At 43.3% G+C, this 23192-nt stretch overlaps 2 protein-coding genes and 1 non-coding gene across 3 annotated transcripts in view; 2 read left to right on the top strand and 1 right to left on the bottom strand.

Annotated features, from left to right (window-relative positions):
- The window catches only part of LIMD1 (LIM domain containing 1), a 34274-nt gene extending 27644 nt beyond the window's left edge, over positions 1 to 6630 (top strand). The window contains exon 8 of the mRNA XM_069811232.1: positions 319 to 6630. Within this exon, the coding sequence (XP_069667333.1) occupies positions 319 to 456 (138 nt within the window). The 3' untranslated portion in view covers positions 457 to 6630. The remainder of the gene's footprint in view (positions 1 to 318) is intronic.
- Positions 6631 to 7467: 837 nt separating this feature from the next.
- TRNAR-ACG (transfer RNA arginine (anticodon ACG)) lies at positions 7468 to 7540 on the bottom strand. Its single transcript has one exon. It is a non-coding gene; the product is annotated as a tRNA-Arg (tRNA).
- A 412-nt stretch (positions 7541 to 7952) lies between these two features.
- SACM1L (SAC1 like phosphatidylinositide phosphatase) overlaps positions 7953 to 23192 on the top strand; it is a 31881-nt gene continuing 16641 nt past the window's right edge. Inside the window, exons 1-5 of the mRNA XM_069811246.1 lie at positions 7953 to 8081; positions 15709 to 15806; positions 17452 to 17526; positions 20035 to 20162; positions 21163 to 21312. Of these exons, the coding sequence (XP_069667347.1) occupies positions 8029 to 8081; positions 15709 to 15806; positions 17452 to 17526; positions 20035 to 20162; positions 21163 to 21312 (504 nt within the window). The 5' untranslated portion in view covers positions 7953 to 8028. The remainder of the gene's footprint in view (positions 8082 to 15708; positions 15807 to 17451; positions 17527 to 20034; positions 20163 to 21162; positions 21313 to 23192) is intronic.

Genomic DNA, 23192 nt, shown 5'->3' on the forward strand with positions numbered 1-23192 from the left:
AATGTAATGTGAAGAGGTGAGTCCTACCTGAGAGTGTAAGGAGACATGAGCACATTTAAAATACATAGGGTTGCACCTCACCACGAGATAAAGCTTATTCAGTAAAACTGCTTAAGACAAATTTGTACAAGGCTGCCCCTCAAAATGCCAATGTCAGATGCTTTCCTTCTCGTGGCACATGTTGGACTTACTGGGAAGGAGCTGTTTGGCTGGGTGTCTTCCATCCTTGTCACAAAACCACCTTCCTGGAAGCCAGACCCCAGTTGACACTGGAAGATGAACACATGCTCTAATAATTTGCACGGCCTCTCTTTGCAGGACTGTGGGATGGAACTGAACGACGAAGACGGGCATCGCTGCTACCCACTAGATGAACATTTGCTTTGTCACTCCTGTCATCTGAAACACATAGAGAACGGCACAACCCCAGCAGCTGCGTACCAGCACCACTACTAGCCAGCGTGGCCAACATCAGAAAGCCAGGACAGAAGACTTGTTATATGATCTCCCTCTCCCCACCCTCAGTTGATTTCCTGTGCATGTTTTTCACCAGTCGACAATGTTCCTGTAAAAGGATATGAGAGATTTTTGCTGGATTCCCAGAGTTTGTATGCTTGTGAGTTCCAGCTGTATCAGACCATGTCTACTTGACCAAGTATGTGGCGTGTTATCTAAACTGATTGGTTTACGTGCCTTTTTCTGCTGTCTGGAGATTCCTCTTGGCTCATTTTGGAGGATTCTTCAGTGAAAGCACAATTTGCTGTCGTGCCTATGAACTCAGATCGTGCCATGCACAATTAAAAAGCCAGAGGCTGGCCTGCCTGCCTGCTGGGGACATCCCATCAGTCTACTAACTGTTTCCTGACAAGCACATTTCATCAGATTCCCTGAAGGACATCAACCTATTAATACCAGTTTTTAGACTCTCTCTCTCTTTTTATTAATTCTTTAGGAAAAGAAAAGAAAGGGGTCTGTGCAAAATGGCATACTCAGACCTTCCAGTTCCCTGAACTGGATTCCCTGAACTGCGGAATCAAGTCTGCTGTAAAAGCACCAACTCTTCGAGCACAAACCAGGCGTGCTGGCTGGCAGCTGGAGGCCGACATCCCATTTCAAACAGAACAAAAAACTGGAACAAGCTAGGCTGAGCTACTGCGATGACTTGGGGCCCGGGTTTGCGTGTCAGCGTGATACACAGGGCCCAGCCTGCTGTGTCAGAGTCTGAATAGTGGATCATATTTGGAAAGGAAAGGCCGGGATGCTGAAAGTGTGGACACGGGGGAAATCAATCCTCGTTCTTGCTTGCAGAGCTCGCTTTGGAAAAAAGCTCTCCCTATGCAGAGACTTGCCTGAGTTTTCCAGTTTGTCCCCACAGCTCAGCCCCCAGCCTGGCCACTCCTTCTTGTGGTGTTTACCCAGCACAAAGCCATTTCATAATGGTGCTTATTTAGAGCTCTGGGAACAAACCTGAGATCGTTACAAAGGCTTTGTTACACAGGGATTTAGAGCCCAGCTCCACAACCTGTACTCAGATCTGAGTATGTTGGTATAAACAGATTTGCTCCCATGAACAATAACAGCTTATCTGAGCAAGGGGTTAGAGAGTTTGACCCTTACTTTCTGTTCTGCTGAGAAAGCAGAAAGGCAAATTGTTTCTCTTTTTGACCCCTCCCTGCTTTATAGTCAAAGAAATCTGCTCCCCCAGTATGTGTTACATGTATGATAGGTGTGCCTGCAGTGCATGTTCTGCAGGTACCAAAGCTGTGCAGACCCTCATGTACAGGTACAAAGGTTTTGTTTAAGAAAAAGCTCTTAATTTAAAGCCTCAGATGCAGCTGGGGATCTTAGCTACCCTTTCCAACATACTGTGGGGAAAACTAGTTAAATCCTCATGTATCTACGCTAAAGACATAAATTTGGTTCTGGTTGGTAGAGGCTGCAATGACATTCTTGAAAATCTTTTTAGTGAGGAAACTACAACAAAGTAGTTGAGCAGTGGCACTGGGACTCCCGAAATAAGCCCATGTTGAGAACTCACTATGGTTCAACCAAACCTCTTTTCCAGTAGCAGGGATGTAGCGAGGCAGCTGCTTGAACTTCACACCATGTAGTCAGGCTGCCTAGTGTACCCATCGGGACGAGCACAGGCACCGGGTAGCAGCAAGCTGCTTGTCTCTGCCCATGCTAGTAAATACCCCGGGCTTCCATTTTGCGTGGTGCAAGTTGCTGCGCTAAGTATTAAACAGAGGCACAAGCATCTGCTGTAAAACAAATGGAGACCAGTGGCCTGTCAGCACCCTCCTGCACATCTGTATCAGCCTGCCTTGGCTGAAATGTGAACGTCTGAAACTGCCCAAGCCTCAGGAGCTTGGTGGTTTTGGCATGGAGTTTCATGGGGCCGACAGACCATCCAGCCTGCTGCCCCATCCAGCCGTCAGTGCCTGCGCCTGTTGCTGCTGCTCTTCGGGATGGGGACAGCAGTACGTGGCGGGAGGTCAGTCCTGCGCTGGAAACCATCCGGAGCTCCAGCTTTGCTGTAGCTTGGCTCTGCAGCGTTGTTTCTCCTGGGGACATGCAGCCCCTCAGTGAGTGACCGAAAGCTCCAGGCTTGGGGGGGGACTTTCCCACTGCAGTACACATGGCTCTGAGGCATATATATATCTTTGGAGAGTTTTACCTGTGATTTTAGAGGAGGTAGAATTGACCCCAAATACGTGAGGTCCCTAGAGCCTTAAATTTAGCCTCCAAATGCTGGATAGTGAAGGGATGGGAGCCGACACAAAATGTAACTGGTGCTATATCCAGGCACTATGGATCGGGGGCAACGAACCAGCTGGGGCAGATCCTGCAGTGCTCTCACCCCGGAGCATCGCATCAGCTTGTGTCCTGCAGTGCAGCTAGGCCTGGGGCAGGGGTGTTTCAAGGTATGACTGTGATCTTAGGACTGTCTGCAGGGACTGAGGTGGGAAATAACGCCAGCTGATGTCCCTGGTAAATAATTCAGAGAGTCCTGGGCAGGTGGTTCCTCTCCCTGAGCTTCCTTTGGCAGCGCAGGCAGCGAGCTATCAAAGTGGCTTCTGGAAGTAGGCTGGAAACACCAGCCTTGTTCATCTGTTGCTCTGTCTGAGATCAGCTGCTGTGTGGCTCAGGCTTTTGGTAGCTCTTGATTTTTAGAGCAACCCCTCATGCATGTTTTCTGGCCTTCGTTTTGGAAAGAGCTGAAAACACTAGTGGGACTGCTATTTTCCTTTTAAGCTGCGGTTTAAACTACTGTTTCACTCTTGCAGCCTCCCCCAAAGTAAACAGGAAAGAAGGGGAAGGGGAGAAGGACAATTTCCCTTCGTGGAAAGCTTCGAGCAGCCTGTTTGTAGCAAGCTGTCTTGCAGGAGCCTCCTTTGCATCACCGGAAAGTTTGATCTCTGCTCCCACAGTGTCTTGTTACTCCTGTCAGCTGTCCCGTATCCCTCAGCTCTGGGGAAGTGAAGGCTGCCCTACTTTCAGGTTTGAGGTCCCGTATAAATTATTAAGTACCAATGCTCTCCTTTCCTGTATTTACAAAGAGCTAGAAACAACAATGTGAAGCTATTGAAAACAGACGGCATGAGTTTGTGGATTTGAAGCTAAAGCATCTACTGCATTGCTCTGCTCCCCTACGCATGCTAACTTGCACTGCTTTTGTCTTTGGGAGCTTGAATTCATTTAAGCTCATTATTATTTCTCCGAGGCTTTGGGTGTCGTGAGTCCCTGTTGATTGTCCCCGCCTTGTCCCTGGCTCTGCAGCTGCCTGACGGTGGGTCCGGGCTTGGGGGGGAGGCAGGGGCACCCTGCACAGGGGAGGCTTCTGCTCCTCCTGCTCCCCCAGCAGACATCTGTGGAGCTGCAAGCCCTCGCTGCCTGCCTTCAGGCAGCTCCCCCAAAGAGAAACACGGGCAGGCAGGCACCCCTAGAGCTGGAAGTGCAAGGCTTTGTGTCCTCTGTGGAAGAATTTCAGAAAACGTGTTAAATTCTGCCTATCTCCTGGCTGATACGTATTGGGTTTTGCTGTTCACGTGAACCTTGTTGTCTTTTTATTTATTGAGGTGCTGAAACGTGCTATGAAAAGTTAGTCTTAATTCCTCCCCCCGCATGCTTTTCTGACTGGTTTTAGGGTAGGGGAGCCTTGGAAGTCCCATTGTGCCGGTAATGAGTAACTCTCATGCAAATAGTTAAGTGAATTCCCTGAAATTTGCTTTCAGGACCTGAGCTTAATAGATTTTTTCATTCAGATCATGCTGTTAAATTTCTATTGTTTAGAATACAGAAACTCATTTAAATAGGGATGTTTGCATAAAAGCGGGGGAAAAGCCCCAGCTATAGAAGAAGCAGATATTTTCGTGTAATTTAAAGTGTAAGAAACACCCATGATCAAAGTGATTTAGGAAACTGCCCTGATGTTAAACACAGGGAACAGCAGTTTCAAACACCCCAGTGAGGAGCATTTGATGAGATCTGTGGCTCTTCAGTTTCCGAGTTTCATTTGGGGGCTTTTAAAATGTTTTCCCAGTCTTCCAGGGTTTAAATGACTTTTTGATAGATCTTTTTACTACAGAGTAAATAGCACCTTGGTCTGGAAATGGTGGAGTTTCGTCAGCATCAGGTGTGCTATGGCAGCCTTGAAAGGGGGAAACTGCACTTGTAAGAGCTGGTATGGGTCTGGCTGGCCATTCAAAAGAAAGGGTTATCTTTGGCTGCCAAGAGAAGAAAGTAAATATCTTCCTGTGCTTTCTCCTTGTGCTGATTTTTTAGCACTGGGCAAATCTTTGGCATCTCTGAATTTCAGTATTTGGGTCTGTTCGTAAGCGTTGCTGTGACTTCCACCTCTGTCTCCTGTGAGTTCACAGCCCTGGGGAGAATCGTAGGCACAGGCTTCCTAATGAATTTAGTCCCTATTTTAAACTTCCCTGGAAATTTTACCACTTTATTATTTCAGCAACAGCAAAACTGAGTCCTTGCTTCAAGGAAAATTGACGCATGCTCTCCATCCTTACTTGAACGCTTTGACCTGATCCTCCAAATTACCTGACTATCAGCCTGCTGCTGGTCGATACAGCGGCAGCTTTGTACTCCGCTGCTGTTGCTGAGAAAATCACATGAAGGACTCCATCTGCATTGAACTTCAACTGCGCCGGCAGTCCCACTGAAACCAGTAAGGCTGCGCACGTACATGAAAATCAATGTGTGTGCGTAGGTCAGTGTTGGATCAAGGGCAGGGTGATGTTATTACAGACAAGGCATACCTGAGGGTGAATCTGTGGCAGTGTGCAAGTTGTCTTGAAACGATGGCTGAAATGGACTGCCAACTTTTTTGTTCAATAAACAAAAAGATGTACTGAAGCAGTGGAGGTGCATGGAGAAAGAAGGATGTGACTCAGAAGATAGAGTAGCTGTAGGGAAAAGAGGGCAGGTGGTTACAGAGAGCAGGGGAGAAGGCAGCATGGAGGGAATTTGCTTTGGTTTATTGTATTTCTGGACATTTATTAGAGGGGGTTTTGAGGGGTAGCGCACCTGCGTACACCTGTCTGGACTGTGCTTCTCCCATGTCAGCCTTGGCTGCGTGCTCTGTGTTCGCTTTTAGGGTGATGCGTGCTGTCATGCCTATGCACATGGACGTGCGGCACGTGCTGCCTGCGAGAGACCTGCCTTTCACACCTCTGTGCCCGTGCCAAGTATTTGTCGGTGCATTTGAGCAACTTTCTGTGCGTGAATATAAGGAAAAGTTGACCCAGGCTTCATCGCTGGGGAAACATCTCTGGAGTCAGTACCTGCAGGCAGGGAAGGGCTATGTCCAGATACACATCCCTTTTCCCCCATCCTCTGACAGGGCCCATTGCCTGTGTTGCTGGGAGGGGTTTTGCTCCTCTCATCGCATAGTGTTTGTGCATTCATTTCTCTTTTCCATTTCTGTGTCCTGCTGTTCGCTGGCTGCAGTGGCACTACGTGTACTTACCGGTGCCAGTTGGGCAGGCATCTTCCTGCCATGAGCCCAAACAGAGCCTGGAGCTGCTCACCCACCCCTTTCCTAAGGAGAAGCAAAATTAAGCTTTTCTGAGCAATAAAAATCCTCACACCGCTTTCTTCCAGGGCAGCCAGAAGCTTGCGTGGCAATATGCATCGGTAGCCCGCTAAGACGAGATGAGAGTTGGGAAGAAACTATCCCCACATGAAAATACATGGCATAGAGCCCCCAAAGGCAGACGACAAGGATAGCCCGGTGGCAGGATGACCGGGCTGTGGTTCTCAGCCCTCTTGGCATCGACCCTCGTCCCCACGCAGCAGGTCTGCGGTGCACGGCCGGACAGGGACCTGGGCACATACACACGCAGGCTGTGGCTTTCTGTATCTGGAAAGCAAATCCAGAGCCTGGCTAACGATACTGAATGGTACTAATTGTTTTGTTTATGTTTCCTTCAAAGCTCAACTCCAGGAGAGAGTATTTTAGGATTTGTGCTGGTGTAACTAACCTTAGCCACCTGTGAACACAGCCCTCTTCTTCTGTGCTGTTAAATATTTATAAAGAATGAAGGCCGGCAGCGGGGGTGAAGCCGCTGGCCTGTTGTGATTTCAGTCATTAAAGACAGTATTGTAAAGCAATGCTCAGCATCAAGTCTTTCCTAAAATTATGATCATTGTCATTGCCCCGAGTCCACGGGGAGGGAGTTACTGTGAAATGATGGTTTCCCAACCTCTGCCTTTCTCGTCTCCCCCCCCCGCCTCAGTCGCTGAAGCAGCAACAGGTGGGGGGAACCTCCTCGGTGGGGTTCACTGGGGGTTTCCAGTCCTTTGCAGGCGTCTGGTATTTGCTGCAGTCCCATCAGAGGCCGTCCTGCTCTGGTGTCCCTCTGGGGAGAGCAGGGTTCCCGGGGTGAGGAGCTGGGGAGGGATGTGGTACGGGTGGGAGCAGGCTCCCATCCCAGCATGGGCATCTCCTGTACAGCGTTGGTGGGGATGGCTTCCTTAGAAGCTTTTGGGGGGAGTTCCTGGGGCTCTGGGAGGCAAGAAGCTGCCCAAAACCAGGGGATAATACCCAGAGTGCTTGATCCAGTGAGAAATTGGCCAGGAGGTGCCCCAGGCCTGCTCCGTGCCAAACCCCCAGACCTGGGACCCCCACTACAGCCCAGACAGGGTGCCCAGGTGGGCACCAGCCTCCCCTCCAGCAGCCGTCCCTGAGGTGGTGCCCGTGGTGGGGGGCTGCCAAGGGCCATGCAGAAGGGCACGAGCCCCTGCAATGCCACCCAACCCCGGGGTGCTTTGGAGGCCCCTGCACCTGGCAGACCCCCACGTTGGGGGCATGAGGGTGGCCAGGGTGGGTCTGTGCAGGAGTAGGGGGGCTGCCCAAGAGCAGAGGGCGTACAGGCAGCACCCTCGGGCTGGAGTCCAGGAGGAAAAAAAGAGGGGGGCGCGGAGGGGAATAAAAAAGAAATGAGCAGCCGAGCCAGCCAGGAGTCGAACCTAGAATCTTCTGATCCGTAGTCAGACGCGTTATCCATTGCGCCACTGGCCCTGCTCGTGCTGACTATTCTTGCCCACACACACTTCACCACAGCTCTCCCGCCGGGGCGGGGCTGCTAGCCAGAGAACAGCCAATCCAGCGCAACCTCTCGCCGACACTCCTCCCAGCGGCTCTCCTCTGAGGCGTGGCTTACCCCTCCACCCGCGCGCTGTCCAATCCCCACCGGCTTCCTTCGAACGTCTCCGCCCCTCGCGTCACCGGTTCGCCGTGCCCGCTGTGGCCCCCGGCGCGCCGGGGGCGGGGCTAGAGGGCTGTGGCTCAGCCAATCGGCGGGCCAGAGAGTCAGCCTAGGCCCGCCCCCTTCTGCCATAGGTGGTGCCCCGCCCTGTGGCGCTCGCTAACGTGCCCGAGGAGGTTTGTCCTGTGTGGGCTCCCGTCCCTCACGGCCGGGGGCCGCGTCAGTCAGTCAGTCGGTCCGGACGGGAGGGGGCGAGAACGACGCAGAGCCGAGCCGGCGGCGGCCGGACGCGGGGCGACGAATGGCGGCAGCGGCAGGAACGACGGCAGCGGCGGCCTACGCCAGCCTGAAGCTGTGAGTGACCTGCCGGGAGGGGAGGCGGGGAGGCGGCTCTGTCACCGGCCCTACCGGAGGGGAGGGGAGGGAGGGGCCGGCCGTTGGAGCAACGGTCGCTTGTCCTGTCCCCTCACGGGCCCGCGCGCCGCTCCCCTCATGGGGCCGCGCGAGGGGTAGGTCCGACCTCCCTTTCCCGACACACTTCTCCTCCCCCCCCCCCCCGCCCGCCGTTCGTCGGCCCTCTGATAGCGCGGCTCCGGGTAGAAAGGCTACCGGCGGCTGGCGTGTCCGTCCCGTTTCTCTTCCGCGGGTACGGGAGGGCTGATGGGTGCGGGTCTGCGCCGGTGACCAGCCCGGGGCCGCCTGTAAGGGGCTGGGCGGGGGGGAGGCGGGGGCCCTCGGCCGCCTTGTGCTCCCTTGAGGTGGGGTGGGGGGTGCCTCCGGTAGAGCCCCGAGCACCCGTGGGGCGGCGTGAAGCTCCGTGGGGGCCGTGTCTCCGGGCAGCAGAAGGCTCCATATCCGTCAGTCTCTTGGGGCACTGGTGGGGGGGTGGTGGGTACGGTTTTGATGCCAGTCGATGGGTTTTTTTGAACTTTTGGGGCCTCTCCTGCGTAGTGCCTGCTGGGTCTTGTCAAATAAATCCTTGTAACCTCTTGCCATAGTTTTTTGTGGTTTTTTTTTTTCTTTAAAGCAAAGGTTTTAGGGGAGACTGTAACCCTTTGAACTTGTCTGTGCCAGATGTTTGCTTGCTGCCTTTTATATAGCAAAAGAAGTTGCATAACCGAAGCAATACAAAGTTAAAACTGAAGAGGCGTTTCCATTGCAAGCCCTCACGCTGGCCAGTTGAAACTCCTGAGAAAACTCCTCTGAGCATGAGACTCTTCGTGGCCGTCTGAAGCCAACAGTGAAATGTCCTTGTGTGTCCTAAAGGCGTTCCCAGGCTTTTGACCTCTAAATATGAGCCTGAAACTCTAATTGAGTTACTGATGCCATTTTCAGGCAGCAGTATCTGAAAGTGATTTTTAAGCCTGATTTAACTGTACTTAATGCTCTGTTAAATTTCATTTGACAGTCATCTTTTGGATTCAGAGCAAACATGCTTAGATCTCTCTTGGAGATCTGTATAAACAGTTTGTCATAATGCTGTTATGTGTTTAAAAATCACTGGGTTTCTTATTTTGATTAGGTAGCTATGTGAGGGTACACAGACACTGTAGATAATTGTGTATTACTGAAGAGTAAGATCATCAGTGATGGTTGAAAGACTCGCTTGTTTGGCAGAAATCTTTTTTTTTCCCTCTTGTCACCTAAACAGTATTTGTCTTTCTTTAAGCTGAACTTGTGATCTTTTTGCCTGCAGAGGAGAAAAGGTGAGTTATACGAGTAGCAGTTGTGTGGCTTGTAGTACACAGTCATTCTTACCAAGAATTTTAAGTAAAAGCACTTTCTGGATACAGGCTAGTAAAGAATTCTCTCATTTAAAGTTTAATCTTAACTAAAAGTAAGCCTTGATCTTTTTAGAACAAGGCTGTCTCAAGTGTAGTTTCATGTGATTTTTTTTTTCATAAACTTGAAAACAATTGGTTTGCATTCTGAAAAACAGACTTTTTTCCTGTTATTACACCAAATTGTAGTAATGCCTGTGGACTTTCTACCAAGCATTTTAAGATATAGTGCCATAACTTAGGTGATGAGTCAACCCTAGTAGGTTGGCAAGGTCAAAGGAGAATGTTCTGAGGAGTTCAGGCTAGACTTCACCTTGGGGATTTAGTGGTAACAGTGTTTTGGTTTGTGGTTTTTTGGTTTTTTAAAGTGACTTCTCATTCTTACTATGATAAGGTCAGATTTGGCAACCGTACACTTCTTCTGGTGGCCTTGTATGGAGCTTTACTGATTGTAGCACTCTGCAGGGTCCCATTCTGTACCTCCAATTGCAAGTGTTAGCTTTGAATGCAAACCTTTTGTGTTTCTCATGTTATCAAAAGTAGCGACTCAACCCCTTTGTGCCTTGACCAGTGTCGTCAGTCAGGTTCAGGTGAACCAGTGAAAATGCTGATGTCTAGTGTCTGTGCTACTGTTGGAACTAATTGAGTTACACCAGCAGTTATAGGGGAGAACTATTAACCTGAAAACCACTATCCGTAGTTGTCATCTGCATCACTGCTATGCTTATTTAACTTCCTCTCATAGCCTCAGGAATAAATTGTAAAATTCAAACGGCGATTGCAGGTAGCAAGCTAGTGGATGGTGGTGAAGCTACCAGTCCAATCAACAAAAAACAATTGGTAAAGCTGTCTGCAGAATAGAGAGAATCCTGGCTGTTGTTTTGGCTTGCTCAAAATCACTTTTTTCTTTGTGCTTGGGTGAAGACTTAGCTTGTTGATAGCCTTCTCAGTATCCTGTGGGTCTCTGACAGTAGCTGTGTTTCAAATTTAACTCCTCCTGCCCACAGTTATGTCTACATGCTTTTTGAAAGTACTTGTCAGTTGTTAGTACACAGTGCCTTCCACCTCTCTGTATTTGGGGACAGGCCCAAAAGTGTGTGTTGTCTTTGTGGGTTTTTTTTTTCCACTTGTTTTTTAAACTGAGTTTTAAGAGTTTGGGTAATACTTCTAGAAAGAACAGCTATACCTCCTTTTTTTTTTTTCTGCTTAATCTAAGTGGCTGTCATGGTGAAGCTCAGGAGGGCATTAACTTATGCAGTAAATTATTTGTCATCTTAATAATTATTTCCAGTTCAGTTTCACTAATGAAGCTATGCCTTTAATATGTGCCTTTTTTTGTTGTTTTTAAATGATATTTCCATTCGTGTTTTTTTAATCCTGGGATTATACTCCCTTTCTTCTCCCTGCAACAACTACTGTTCCATGGGACATGTTCCAGTTCCTTGAGCTGTTTCTGCTCGAGGAGTAATATTTATTGTAGATGTATAATTAGCACACTTGCTCACCTAGAAAATCTGGAATCTCTGGAGTGTTGAAACCATCAGCGTGTTAGCACTGTTACTTAACACGCTGTTGGGACTCTGTGCATATACTAATGTCTTTCCTATATCTCACTGCAGACCACTTCGGTATCTTGAGTACAGCAAATGCATTGCTGCACAGTACAGGATGTGCTTTTGGCTTGCTTTATTACAGTATTTAGAGGCTGACATCAAAGAGTTTCCTGCATTAGAGCAATGTTAAGTATTTATGGTGAAATAATCAATTACTGAAGTAAGGGTTTGGCTGTTGAGGCCCAGAAGGCTTAAGTGATATTGAGTGAACTACTATCTTTAGTTGCCACTAGAGCATGATGGGTGCTCTTCCATGCTGTATCTGAACACAGGAATATTCTTGTCTGTAAGATCAACCTAATTAAAATGTGGGATGCAACTCTGCATCATCTTCATGATATACCACACTGCTTTATAATATAACTAATGAAGAGAAACTTCATGACAAATATACAAATGAAAAAAAAAACCTATCTCACTTAACTGTACATGAAGCTGACTTTACAGTTGGGGTGAGCAAGCAGTGGTTTGGTTGGTTTAGGGGTGGTTTTTTATGTTTCTGTTATCTTGGGAATCAACACTTTCTCAATCTTGAATTGTATGAATAAAATCTACTGAGTTGCTTTATCTCTTGGCAGCAATCCACACAGTTTCAATTGGAGAACATTTTCGAAATGAGATCCAAGTTACCTTCAGCAACATTTGAAACATTAATTTGGTGGTTGCAGTTCTTCAATACCTTTCCTTTTCTTGAGTATCATGAGTTATACTATCCACATCAAATGTTTCCATTTATCACTCCCTTTGTTCATTAGCAACACTGAGAAATAGTCCATGATAATGGTGGTCAGGGATTTTTTTTCATATTAAAAAAGTAAATGAGAGGAACTCAAATTTTGTGAAGATTTTATGTGCTGTTAAACTGTAATGAAAGCAAGATATTGCTGTTAAGAGTTCTTGATGTTTTAGATGGTTATAGATGGTAGTAATGATGTAGCCAAGGAGGAGGCAGGCTCCAGTGTCAAATGTGAAGGTTATACAAAAGCAGAATATGGCCTGGTATATAAAAACCAGTTTCAAAAGTAACTACAGACATGATGGGCTTCTAGAAAATACTGATTTCTTTATTATTATTTTTAATAGTAGCACTACAACTTTCATCTGTTCCTTATTTCATTAAAAGAATAGAATTAATCTGTCTGCAGATTCCTAGTCATTATGAATGATCCTTCTTTCAGCATTTAATCAGATCAGTAAAATAAGCATGTGTATTATCTTTCTAAGCTTGTGATAGACATACAGACTTGGTTCTGAGTAGAGACTGTGGAAAAACATTCTTGCATGTGATGTTCATCAGCTTCCTTCCTGAAAGAAGTGAGAGGCAGTCATCTTAGTTATAGCAATCTTACAATTGAAAAGCTCATCTAAACAAGAATGAGACTACTAGCCTAGTTCTGGTAATCAGTAAGTTGGTAAAGCAGCATTTGGGCTGAAACCTATTTGCGTCTTGGCCTCTTCCTCAACTATATTTTAGAAAACTTTCAGCTATTTACACAAATGAAGCAAGGACTAAGTGAATCATCTTTCTGGTAAAAACTTTGAAGAGCACTAATTCTCCCACTTCTTCTGAAGCAAGGATTTAACATTTTGCAGGGCATTAGGCTTTTCAGTTTGGGTTGTGCAGTTGTATTTTAGGCAGTTTTTAATGGTGATCCCAACAGAGAAGTATTTAAGTTCTCTCAACTTCTTAGACTGGCAACTTGAGTTCCTCCTACCCTCCCCCCCCCCCCCCAAGACCTCCAAAACAAAACCACCCAAAGCTCCAAAACGGTCAACAAGAAGACTGTTCCAGTGTGCTGCAAGCTGCTGAAGCCTAGAGCCAGTTGGGTCCATTGAACTGAAAACAGGGATCACTTGTCTTGTGTTCTCCGTGACACTTTTGTCACCAAATCTGGTTTTGGAAAGGACCACGGGAAGGAGGATTTTGATGGCAAAGGTTTTGTGTGTGTGTGTCCAGGGTAAAATATAGTTTAAGAAAAGTTAGAAATGCACAGGCATTGTGTAAGTGGAGATAAAGGTGATTAAAAAAACTGTTAAAAGGGCAATGGTAGTGACAGGAGACAAAATATGGTCTAGGATTTGAGAGAGGGAGATGCTGGAGGCTGATCTAGTGAAGCGGGGTGTATGACACATACTGAGAGACCGGGTATAATTTGCACTGGCAGCCTTAATTCTCTCATTTTTCTTAACTCGAGGATGATTAGGGTAAAAGAATTCATGTTCTTCAGGGAGAAAGTATTATTCTTGAGTGTAGTAAATAGAAAATTTGTTTAAATGACAAATATTCTACACCTGTAAGCTTTTTCTCAGCTGTTTGAAAACAGGCTTTAACTAATATGCAAGTGAATCTCATTGCTGAGACTACAGTACAGTCATGGCCATGTTGCACTTTATAATGAAAAGAGCAGCTTTTAAAAATACTGATCATGGATGGAAATGCTCAGTTGTGCTTTGTACTGTCAGTGTAGGTGTCTGGTCTATGGTGTGTTCTTTATACAGAGTATTCAAGAACTGAAACTGTCATTCTCACTACTTTGGACACTATTTTACAACCTGCTATATTCAAAGATTTCTTTCCAGCTTATTTTGCTTAAGATAGATGAGTAAGAGCACATAAAGGTCTATGTTAAAGGCATGACAGGTCCAATATTAAACTTTGCAGTGTCTTTTCCCCAGTTTTTTTTAGCTGGAGTCTTGTGTGTCAACTGACCTCCCAGAAAAAGCTGGCTGTTAACTAAACCAACAGAAGTTAAGTAGCTGCAGTTATCTCTTGTGAAAAAAATGCCTACTTCTGTCTCCTGCCAACTAGCAATAGGTCTCTGACTGTACCTTAAATAGTACCTCCTGATTTCTTTTTAAATTCCTTAATAAACAGGGCTTATAAATGTCCTTAAGCTTGTCTTGCCCATTCTATCTGTGTAAACTTGTTTGTTTGCTCTTCACCATTATTGTGATGAACCCCCCTTAGAGAGCCAGGGGTGCACATGTGCACTTTGTCAAAACCAGGAGCAATGAAAGCAGAGTAGGGGCTTTAAGGCATCAGTGTTCAACAGACTGCATGTTTGTATTTCTGATGTTTTTAGTTTCAAAGATAAAGCATTTCATATGCTTTCACATGAAGGCTGATTTACAAAGGGAATACTGTTGATGTGGTTCCCATTTTAGGACCCATAGACTAATTTTCCTTTAAAGAAGTTAAATTAACTGATGAACAGTTAACTATTGATTGCTTTATGGTTTGTTGTGTTATGTTGGTTGTTGTTTTTTTCAGTTCAGTATTTGGTCTCCTCCAGCTTTCCTCTAATTGCCCAGAGAAGTTGTAGAATGCCCATCCTTGGGGAGAGTCAAAACACACCCTAAGAAATAGGGTTTAATTTTGAAGTAGGATAAACTTGGAAGTTGGCCCTGCTTTTAGTGCATGGAAGGTGGGGTGTTAGACATGTTAAAAGATGTCTAGAAGACCTCTTTCAAAGGGCTCTTCTGATCTAAATTAGGATTCTAATTCAGCTTTCTGAAGGATTAGAAAAAATACAAAAGATGTGAGGAAATGCAAGATCTATTTAGGGAGAAGCAGCCTAAAAATATCTATCCTGTAGAAGTAAGTTTCCAGAACAAGATGTTTAGAACTCTGACCCCTGGCATTGTCAAGCCTTAAACTAAGAAAAATCATTATGAGAGTTAAGAACTAGTTCAAGAGTGTTTGGGGCTCTGTTTGTTTGTTTAGCGTTTCTTACCTACAGCTACAAGTCATTTCTGCATACCTCTTGTATTGCTGCACAGTGCAACATGCTTGGCTACTTGCAAGTATCTCAGCAGGTGTATTTTTAAGGGATATTTCTGAAAACTATGTTTAATTTTATGGCTAGTGTTGTACTGCATACAGTTTTTCTCAAGGGAAAGAGCTATGAAGTCTGAACAGGATGTCAGCATGTGATTTGGCTGATGTGTCAGATGGGGAGCATACCGGTTACCCCATGCATGTCATGTAGACCTGGCTAACAAATCTGGGGAATGGTAATGTTGAGACACCTGCTTCAATAAACTTGTCTGCCAGTTTAACTTTTCCATTTCTTCTGTGTTTCCAGTGGATTCTTACAATACTTGTAATACTCATGTGAAACAGGTGTTTTTACCACTTTGGATATTATTTTTGTGTTTCCTAGGCTTGCATCAGCAATGTGGTACTTTATTTTCTGATATATTAGAAAGTGTTTTGTTAAAAAAAAATTCTGATTTTGAAGGTTGGTTTTGGCTTATCAGACTTCTAACTGACATAGTTCAAGCTTACATGAATTAGAGTGGACCCCTATGTACACAAACTCACTTTCCTGTCTCTAACTTCCAGTAATAAACAAGAGTTAAGATTGTTAAACAAGCCATGGATTTTGCAGTAACTGATCAGCTTGACTTGCTTTCTTTGCACTGTTATCATTACTGGCTGTTGGGAAGTAATCCAGTGAGAATTTTGTTTTTTGCAGATGAAACAAGGTTTAAAATTGATTGTTCTGTCTTCAGGTAGTGAAGAATAAACAAACCCCAAGTAAGTGTTGCTAAACAAACTCCTTTTTCCTATCCATTCTCTTAAAGGCATATAACACCAGAGAAGTTCTATGTGGAAGCTTGTGATGATGGAGCAGATGATGTGCTTGCAATTGATAGAGTCTCCACGGAAGTCACTCTTACAGGTACTCTCCTCACCAGTATTTCTCAATATAGGGTTCCTTGTCCTTTTTGTCTGTTTTGCTCTAGGCACTCCCAGAAGATCTTCAGAGCCTTAAGTTGATACTGGGAAAAATGTTTTCATCTTTAGTTCCTGTTTTTAAAATAGTGCTTTGTGTTCTGTCCTACAAAGAACTTTGTTTGAAATGCCTTTTCACTGTGGGATTGATGCTGTGGGTAACCAGGGTGATAGTGCTTGCCTCTTTTTGGTAAGACTGCCCATCACCACAGTAAAAACTGACTCATCCAAGCTAGCTGGGGTTTGTGCTACAACTCCAAGATCAAACATGGAAACGGTTGAACACTGGGCTTCTGCAGCTTTTGCCAAGTTGTCCCAGTGCTGTCTTTTATTTAATACTGAAACCTGAATTTTCATAAAGCCTCTAGAAACAACAGTAAAAAAACCCCTCACTGTAAACGTAGTTCTGTGTTGCAAATCTGGATTCAAATGTCAGTGCAAGTAGTCTTAAGCATGCTGATGCTGAGATCTTAAAAGTTTTACTTGGTTCTCTTTTTTGAGAATTTGAAATTAATGCATAAAAACAATCAAAGTACTTGCATTAAATGACAACATGAAATGAAGGTGATGGGTGACTTCCCTTTTGATACTTCGGGAGTTTGTACCTCAGTATTACTAATCTCTAAACAGACAAATGCTGCAGTAATATCAATATAAAAGCAGTCATTCTCTTTCTTTTATTACGCCTCTTGCATACTTCATGTAAGAGCAGTGTACCCATCCCACTGACACTTTTGGTGTAGTACAATATTTCAATTTCTACTTCAAAGTTGTCCCTTCAAAACTGTAAAGATAGCTATCCCAAGTCTTTTATTAGTCTACATCTGTTCTCATTGCTGGTGTTTTATCAGATGAACCTGCAAGGTGTTTAAAGCAGAGGAAAATTAAAGTGCTATCTTTTTCTGTTCTCTAAGCTCTGGGGAAATGCTTTACTCTGGTGTGGGTGTGGTGGTTTTGGGGTTTTTTTGTTTTTTTAAAAGTTCTCCAATATCCCTTCTGTTATTCTAGAAATGTGGATAGATGAAAGTTTAACATGCTAAGACTTGTAATTGATATTTGGATACCTTTTGGATTTCTTGGTATGTTGTTTGGAATACTGTATCCCTTGCCACATCTGTGCTGTTGTTGGTAGGTTGCAGAGATAGACCAAAACGTGAACTAGGTCTTCTGAAATGGAAATAGGCGGAGGCTCAGAAGAAGCAGTCGAAGTGGGAGGCACAAGCGTTTATGGTTTGTTTGTCCTTGATGTCTTGATGGCTTCAAAATAAAAAGCTTCTGGAAGCTGACAGGACAATACATTATTGAGGAGTCTACTTGCCATATTATCATGTGAATGAGCTTGAATTTATTCAATTGAATGAATGACTATTTTGATTAAACATGAGAAACTGGGTTAGAATGCTTCCACATCCTTCCTCCTCAACCCCCCCATCAGGCTTTGAAATTCTGATGCATTCCTTCTTATACTTCAGACTCTAGCAAAACTTGAGATTTGACCAAGAAGCTTTGACAAACTTAGCTTAATAGTTTTCCAATGTAGTCATGAAAGAAGCAGTCTGAAATCCTGGTGTTTTTTTTCTTCTGCTTTTCAGTTAAGAAAGATGTTCCCCCTTCAGCCGTTACAAGGCCTATTTATGGTATTTTGGGAACAATCCGATTGGTGGCAGGTAAGGAAGGCAGAACTGTGCTCTTTAAAAATACTTAGGCCAGCTGTATTGCTAAAGTGTCTGAGGTTACACTTTGATCACTATGATGGACTTTCCTTATGGCTGCTAGAGGATGGAGGTATCCAAATACAGTTTATCCTGAATGTTCATGTACCTCTTAAACCTGTAGCTCTAATGGTAGAGTTAACTGACAGCTTGTTGAGTTTTAAGGAATGCATTTCAAATGTGTGCAAAGAACTTCATCTACTTACTCTTCATAACTGTTTTAATCTTAGCTGCAGGATTTGATGCAACAGTCAAATACAGGGTTGTGAAGTTTGACTTTAAATCAATAATCTTGGTACACAAATAACTGAGAGTGACAGGGTGCTAGATTAGTAGATGCAGCTGTTCAAGTAATGATTGTGTTCCAACTATCCTACAAATAAAAAGAAAATTCAGTGTTAAAAGGAAAAGGACAGACTGGGACTATTCTGAATTTCAGGGCGTTGTAGGATAAGGTAAAAATAGGCTGTCTATTTCTCCCAAGTATCTCAGTGCTGTTCAGATCTAAACAGTCACTGCCACAAATAAACCTGATGTGTAGAGTCTAAGCTTCCAGGAAAGTTAAGTGTTGCTATTCAAAAGATAGACTTTATTAGAGTTTGGAACTAAAGTAGTCTGAAAAATGATGTAATAAGGAGCATGCATACTGAATAGAAGTCTCCATACGTAGAAAGGATTTAAGTTCACTCGTGGAAGTACTCTCAACTGAAGCAAAGTGTCATTGTGTTAAGTGTGGTAACTTCTGGCAAGATCTTAAACTACTGAATTTTATATGCTCATATTCTAAAGAATTGTGGATCTTGCAGAGTAAGAGCAATGTAATGGACACCTGTGTCTTAGGTACTTGACAGGCCTTGACTGTTTTAAAACTGAACTGCCCCAAAGGGGAATTTTCACAGCTTGCAGGCTTGGCAATGACTTTCGTTCATCTGACTGAATATTAGATAAAATATAGAAGTATGTAACTTCTTTTAATAGCCTGGTTTTTTTCTTTCCACCCCCCACAGCTTTGCACTGATTGTTAGTATACAGCTGTCAAACTAAAGATGATATCAGTTAAACTAACTGTTCAGCTAAGTGTTGTTAGGCAGTTCACTGTTACCTGTTAACTGTAAAATTGGTTCCATATATAGCAATGCAGTGTCTTTAACAAGCACAAATATTCTTCACCTATTAAAGTATTAAGTGGGAAAAAAAATTGCTGAAGTAATATCTGAAGCTCTGAAATCTCAAACAGAAGATTGCATACCCAAATAGGAAGAGACAACACTGAAAATTCATGTCAGATTAAATGTATCTATTTGTGCAGCATCTTTGTGGTGTATTTGTGGATGTAATGTGCTGTTTTTATAAGGTATGTGGATGCTTCTGACATAGTAACCAAAAGCAGTATTTTAACTCGAGATGCAAACATGCTAGAGCATTCTCAAGTGCTTGAATATTCCACCCAAATAAAAAGTATAACACTAGAGCTGCAGAGGTTAAAGTGGGGGTGGTACCTGTTCTTTGACTAACTATAGACTAGATACCCCATATAATAATTCACCTGTCCATAAAACTTGGTGTATATCTAGGTATATACAAACAATGGGTAAACTTACTGCACACAACATGAACTGTTTCTGCTTTGGCATTCATACTTCTTTGAATGCTTTAGTACAAAAATGTACTAGATTTGTGGTTCTGTGCTTCTGCATGGCCTGCTCATTGCTTTGCTCTATTGAAGTTGTAAGTAAGCATATAATGGTTATAAGATGTAGATGATGAGATATTTTTATCCATCAATATCCAATTTAATAAAGTAACCTTTTTATTCAAAACCAAGATGGCACTGAAATATGATAGGCTTAGAAATAAGGCTATGTTGTGTTACCAGCAAGTGTAAATTAATTGTTTTGAGTGAACTGTTATGATTATGGGTTTTTTTGCTTTGTTGCTTACGCAACCAGGAAAACAACAAACTTCCTGTCTTAAATTATTAAAAGAAACCCCTTCTCTTTGCTCCGTTTTGAACCTGTTAGGATGAGCATTTTTTTCAGCATAAGATGAATAGGCTTTTTGCATTCTGAAGCATGCTTCCTTTCATGTATTTCAGACTTGGTCTGTGCTTTCCAAACCACATTCAAGACCATTGGCCTCTTTCTGCATTTGCAAGCCTAAAGACTTTCAGACTGTCTCTGGTCTGAAGTAAGAGTAGCTGACACTATCTTGTCCATTTTTTTAAATTCCTTAATCTTAATGAGTACCTCAAGATCTGTGAGCACAGAGAAATGGGTAGCTTAGCAAGTGCATTTTGCTTCTGTTCCAGCCCCTTACTGTTAAGAACATAAAGTCCTAGATGTAACTTGAAGAAAACCCACTCTCTCCTATTGGTTTCAGTTTTCTGGTGTGGTGATAGGCTGCTTTTCTTAATATGCATGTCTGTTTTGGTTTTTTTTAAAGTTTGCTTTTTCTGATTTACAGGCACATATCTTATTGTAATAACAAAAAAGAAAAAAGTTGGTGAGATTTTCAGTCATGCAATCTGGAAAGCAACAGACTTTGACATCCTCTCCTACAAAAAGACCATGCTGCACTTAACTGATATTCAGGTAGGTGGATTGATTAGGGGAGTGTGGGGGAATGTTACCTTATGTTAATGTCCATTACCACAGGACCTAATTTGATGAAACTAGGAAAATTTTTTTAAGCAGCTCTTTGAACTATACTTTTTTCTTTGATTTGTTCAGGCTACTATACTTGATGTAATATTTGGATGTAGATGTATGTTAAGTTATGTCATTCAAGATAAGAAACTCACACTGTGCAACTTGGAATATCACCCCCAGAGTTTGATCTACATATTGTGCGTTTTTGCTCCTTTAAAGATGGCATACTCTTCCCCTTAAGTCTTTCTCACAGCTTTACTATTCTGATAGCCCCTACAATAAGCTGCCTTGTTGTCTTCTAATTATCTGTCTTGCTTAATTTATGCAATTGTTCAATTACATAATTACCCAGCAGGGAAGAACTAATTTTTTTTTGAGAGGGAGGGAAAGGATGAAAATTGTTTACAATGGATGTGTTGTGGATTGATAAAGAGTAGTAGATAAGGGTGTCTAACCAATGGAGCTGAAAGGAAATATGATGCTCTTTCAGGAAAGGAGTGAGGTTAACTAAAATTTGAACCAGAAAACAGATTAGTTATTGGGTAATCCTAACAGCAAGTTATATCCTTTCTTTTGCATTGCCATCTTGTCTTGTTTTTTTTGACTGAATGGTTTTCAGGGAAACTAATGGCTTCCTTTTTGCTTGGGAGTCGCTAATATTAGTTTAATACCAGTAGCTATTTACCTCACAGGAAAACTGTTCTCTGCTCTCCACTGTTCTTGCAGAATTTGGTTGCAGTGTGCTAGCTGTAAGTTACCAGTGAACTGGTATCAAAATTGCAATCTTACGGTTTCCTCGTATGGTAATCTCTGGATGATGTCCTGTGTTGCTAGAGCACTAGCAAAGTTCATCTCATCACTTCACAAAGTGGTGGTAGCTTATAAGAATAAGATATTTGGATGGTAATAAATGAGAGCTCTTCTGTCCTTTTTTCCTCAACAGTTGCAGGACAATAAAGTGTTTTTATCAATGCTTAATCATGTCTTGAGCGTGGATGGATTTTACTTCTCAACAACGTATGACCTAACGCACACTCTGCAACGGTTAGCCAACACGAGCCCGGAGTTCCAGGAAATGAGCCTCTTAGAGAGGGTAAGGATTTAATTTTGCTTAGTATCTGTGTCTCAGACATTGTCAATCAGTTCTGTGTGGCTTAAGTTTCGTTTATGCAGCTGATGTTTAAATGATGTCAAAACAAACTATCACAAACTAAAGGAAACTTTATGTAAAGTTTAGGATGCTATTGCTGAAGTCTGTGGTCCCGTTACTCTTGAGCTTAAACTTTTTTTTTACAGTGAATTAGTATGCTAAATGGTAGCAGATACTGTTAAAGCGTTTATGGTCCTCTGTTAAACTAAAAATGGCTTTACTGTTTTAATCATTAATTTAAACTAGCGAAACGGATTACATGTTGCTTAGATGCAAATCCTTATAATTGAACTGGCAAAAAATAGCTGTGTAACTAGACTATCGCTGTGATCTTGTTAATTGAGTTGTACTGGGGCAGTTCTCTGGAATAAGAAGCCGACAGTGAAAGGAAAAAGAAGCAACCAAGCAAGTGTGCAAGGTACACTGACTGAATCAAGTTACAGTTTGAGTTGCTTTGTAGGGTGCTCAGAATAAGTGTGGAAATTGCTGGTCTGTAATGGTTCAGTACACAAGTTTGTTCAGCACTGCAGCATTTTATGGAAACTGTTAGGGGTTGCAACTGAGCATACTAGTCCACCCTTCCTTAAGTCTCTTAGCTTGTGAGCAACATGAGGTTCCAGAAGTCTGTTCTGATGTGATGTCAGACTTCTAGATCAGGCAGTTAAAAGTACTTTCTGCACTCTGCTTTAAATGGATTAAAATTCAAAATAAATGAAAGTTCACCTCTGATTTTAATATTGAACACTAATTGCAACAAGAAGGAACTAAGTAGAAAAATTGTGAGAAAGCAAGTCATTCCTCTGACCTAGAATCAGGGGAAGAAAAAAAAAAAAACTGAAGCGGAATAAATGGCACTTAACTTTGTATTCTCTTCCAGGATAACATCGAACAGAACTGTGGGTTTTATGGCTGTTGGCCTTGGGATATTGTATTCTGTCTAAACTATGCCTATTCCTTATGTTTGAAGCATGAATTTAATATGCTGCTTTTGCCTTAAAGACAACAGAATTACACAGCCAAATGCAATTTGAGCTTGAAATTCTCTTGTGCCTCCAGAGTTCCAGAATCCTTAGTCTGGTAACTTACTATCCTACAGTGTAAACAAGGTCTAAACTGCCTAGACACTGAAATACTGAAACCTTGGAGGTCAATAGCACTTTTTCTTCCGCTGCTGAAGAGGTGGCAGTGGAGTCACAAGGTGTTGTCTCTTAGTTACCGAAAGTATCTAAGCTGGGGAAGCAGTACACTTTTTCAAAGATTTAATTAAAAAAAAATCAATTTAAAAATAATTTTATAGTTGGGGACTATTTAGCGTTATCAAATGCTGCTCTGGCGGTACTCTTGCCAGGGAGAGCTGCTGCTGACATGAAAGGATTGGTTTCCTTAAAATTGTGGCACTTCAGAAGGTTGTTTGAAAGGCAAAGTACAGTAAAAAAGTGTCACTTTCAAGTAAATTCAGATGTTAGATGGTTAAAACAATTTTAATGTAATTTTACACTTGTGGTTAAAGCATAATGCCTTAACAAAAGGGTGGTGGCAGTTCTGGGCATCTCCAGTTCCCCTCTGTGAGAGAAGCCTGGCCTGTGGTTGGTGTGGAGGTATTTTGGTTTGATATTTGTGGGTGTTTGGTTTGGTTTTGTTTGGTTGGGGTTTTTTTTAAACAATACTGGTAGAAGGATACAGACCCAGTATAGGGGCACCAAAGCATCATATCATGTTCTTTCACTAGTTCAAGACACTGCAAGTAGGATTTGAACAGTTCCTGGCAGATAGTTGTATTTATTGTTTTGTTAGACAAAGGGCTGTTCCAATGCTGAACTTGA

The sequence above is a fragment of the Haliaeetus albicilla genome, chromosome 2 (genome assembly GCF_947461875.1).
Source record: "Haliaeetus albicilla chromosome 2, bHalAlb1.1, whole genome shotgun sequence".
Lineage (NCBI taxonomy): Eukaryota > Metazoa > Chordata > Aves > Accipitriformes > Accipitridae > Haliaeetus > Haliaeetus albicilla.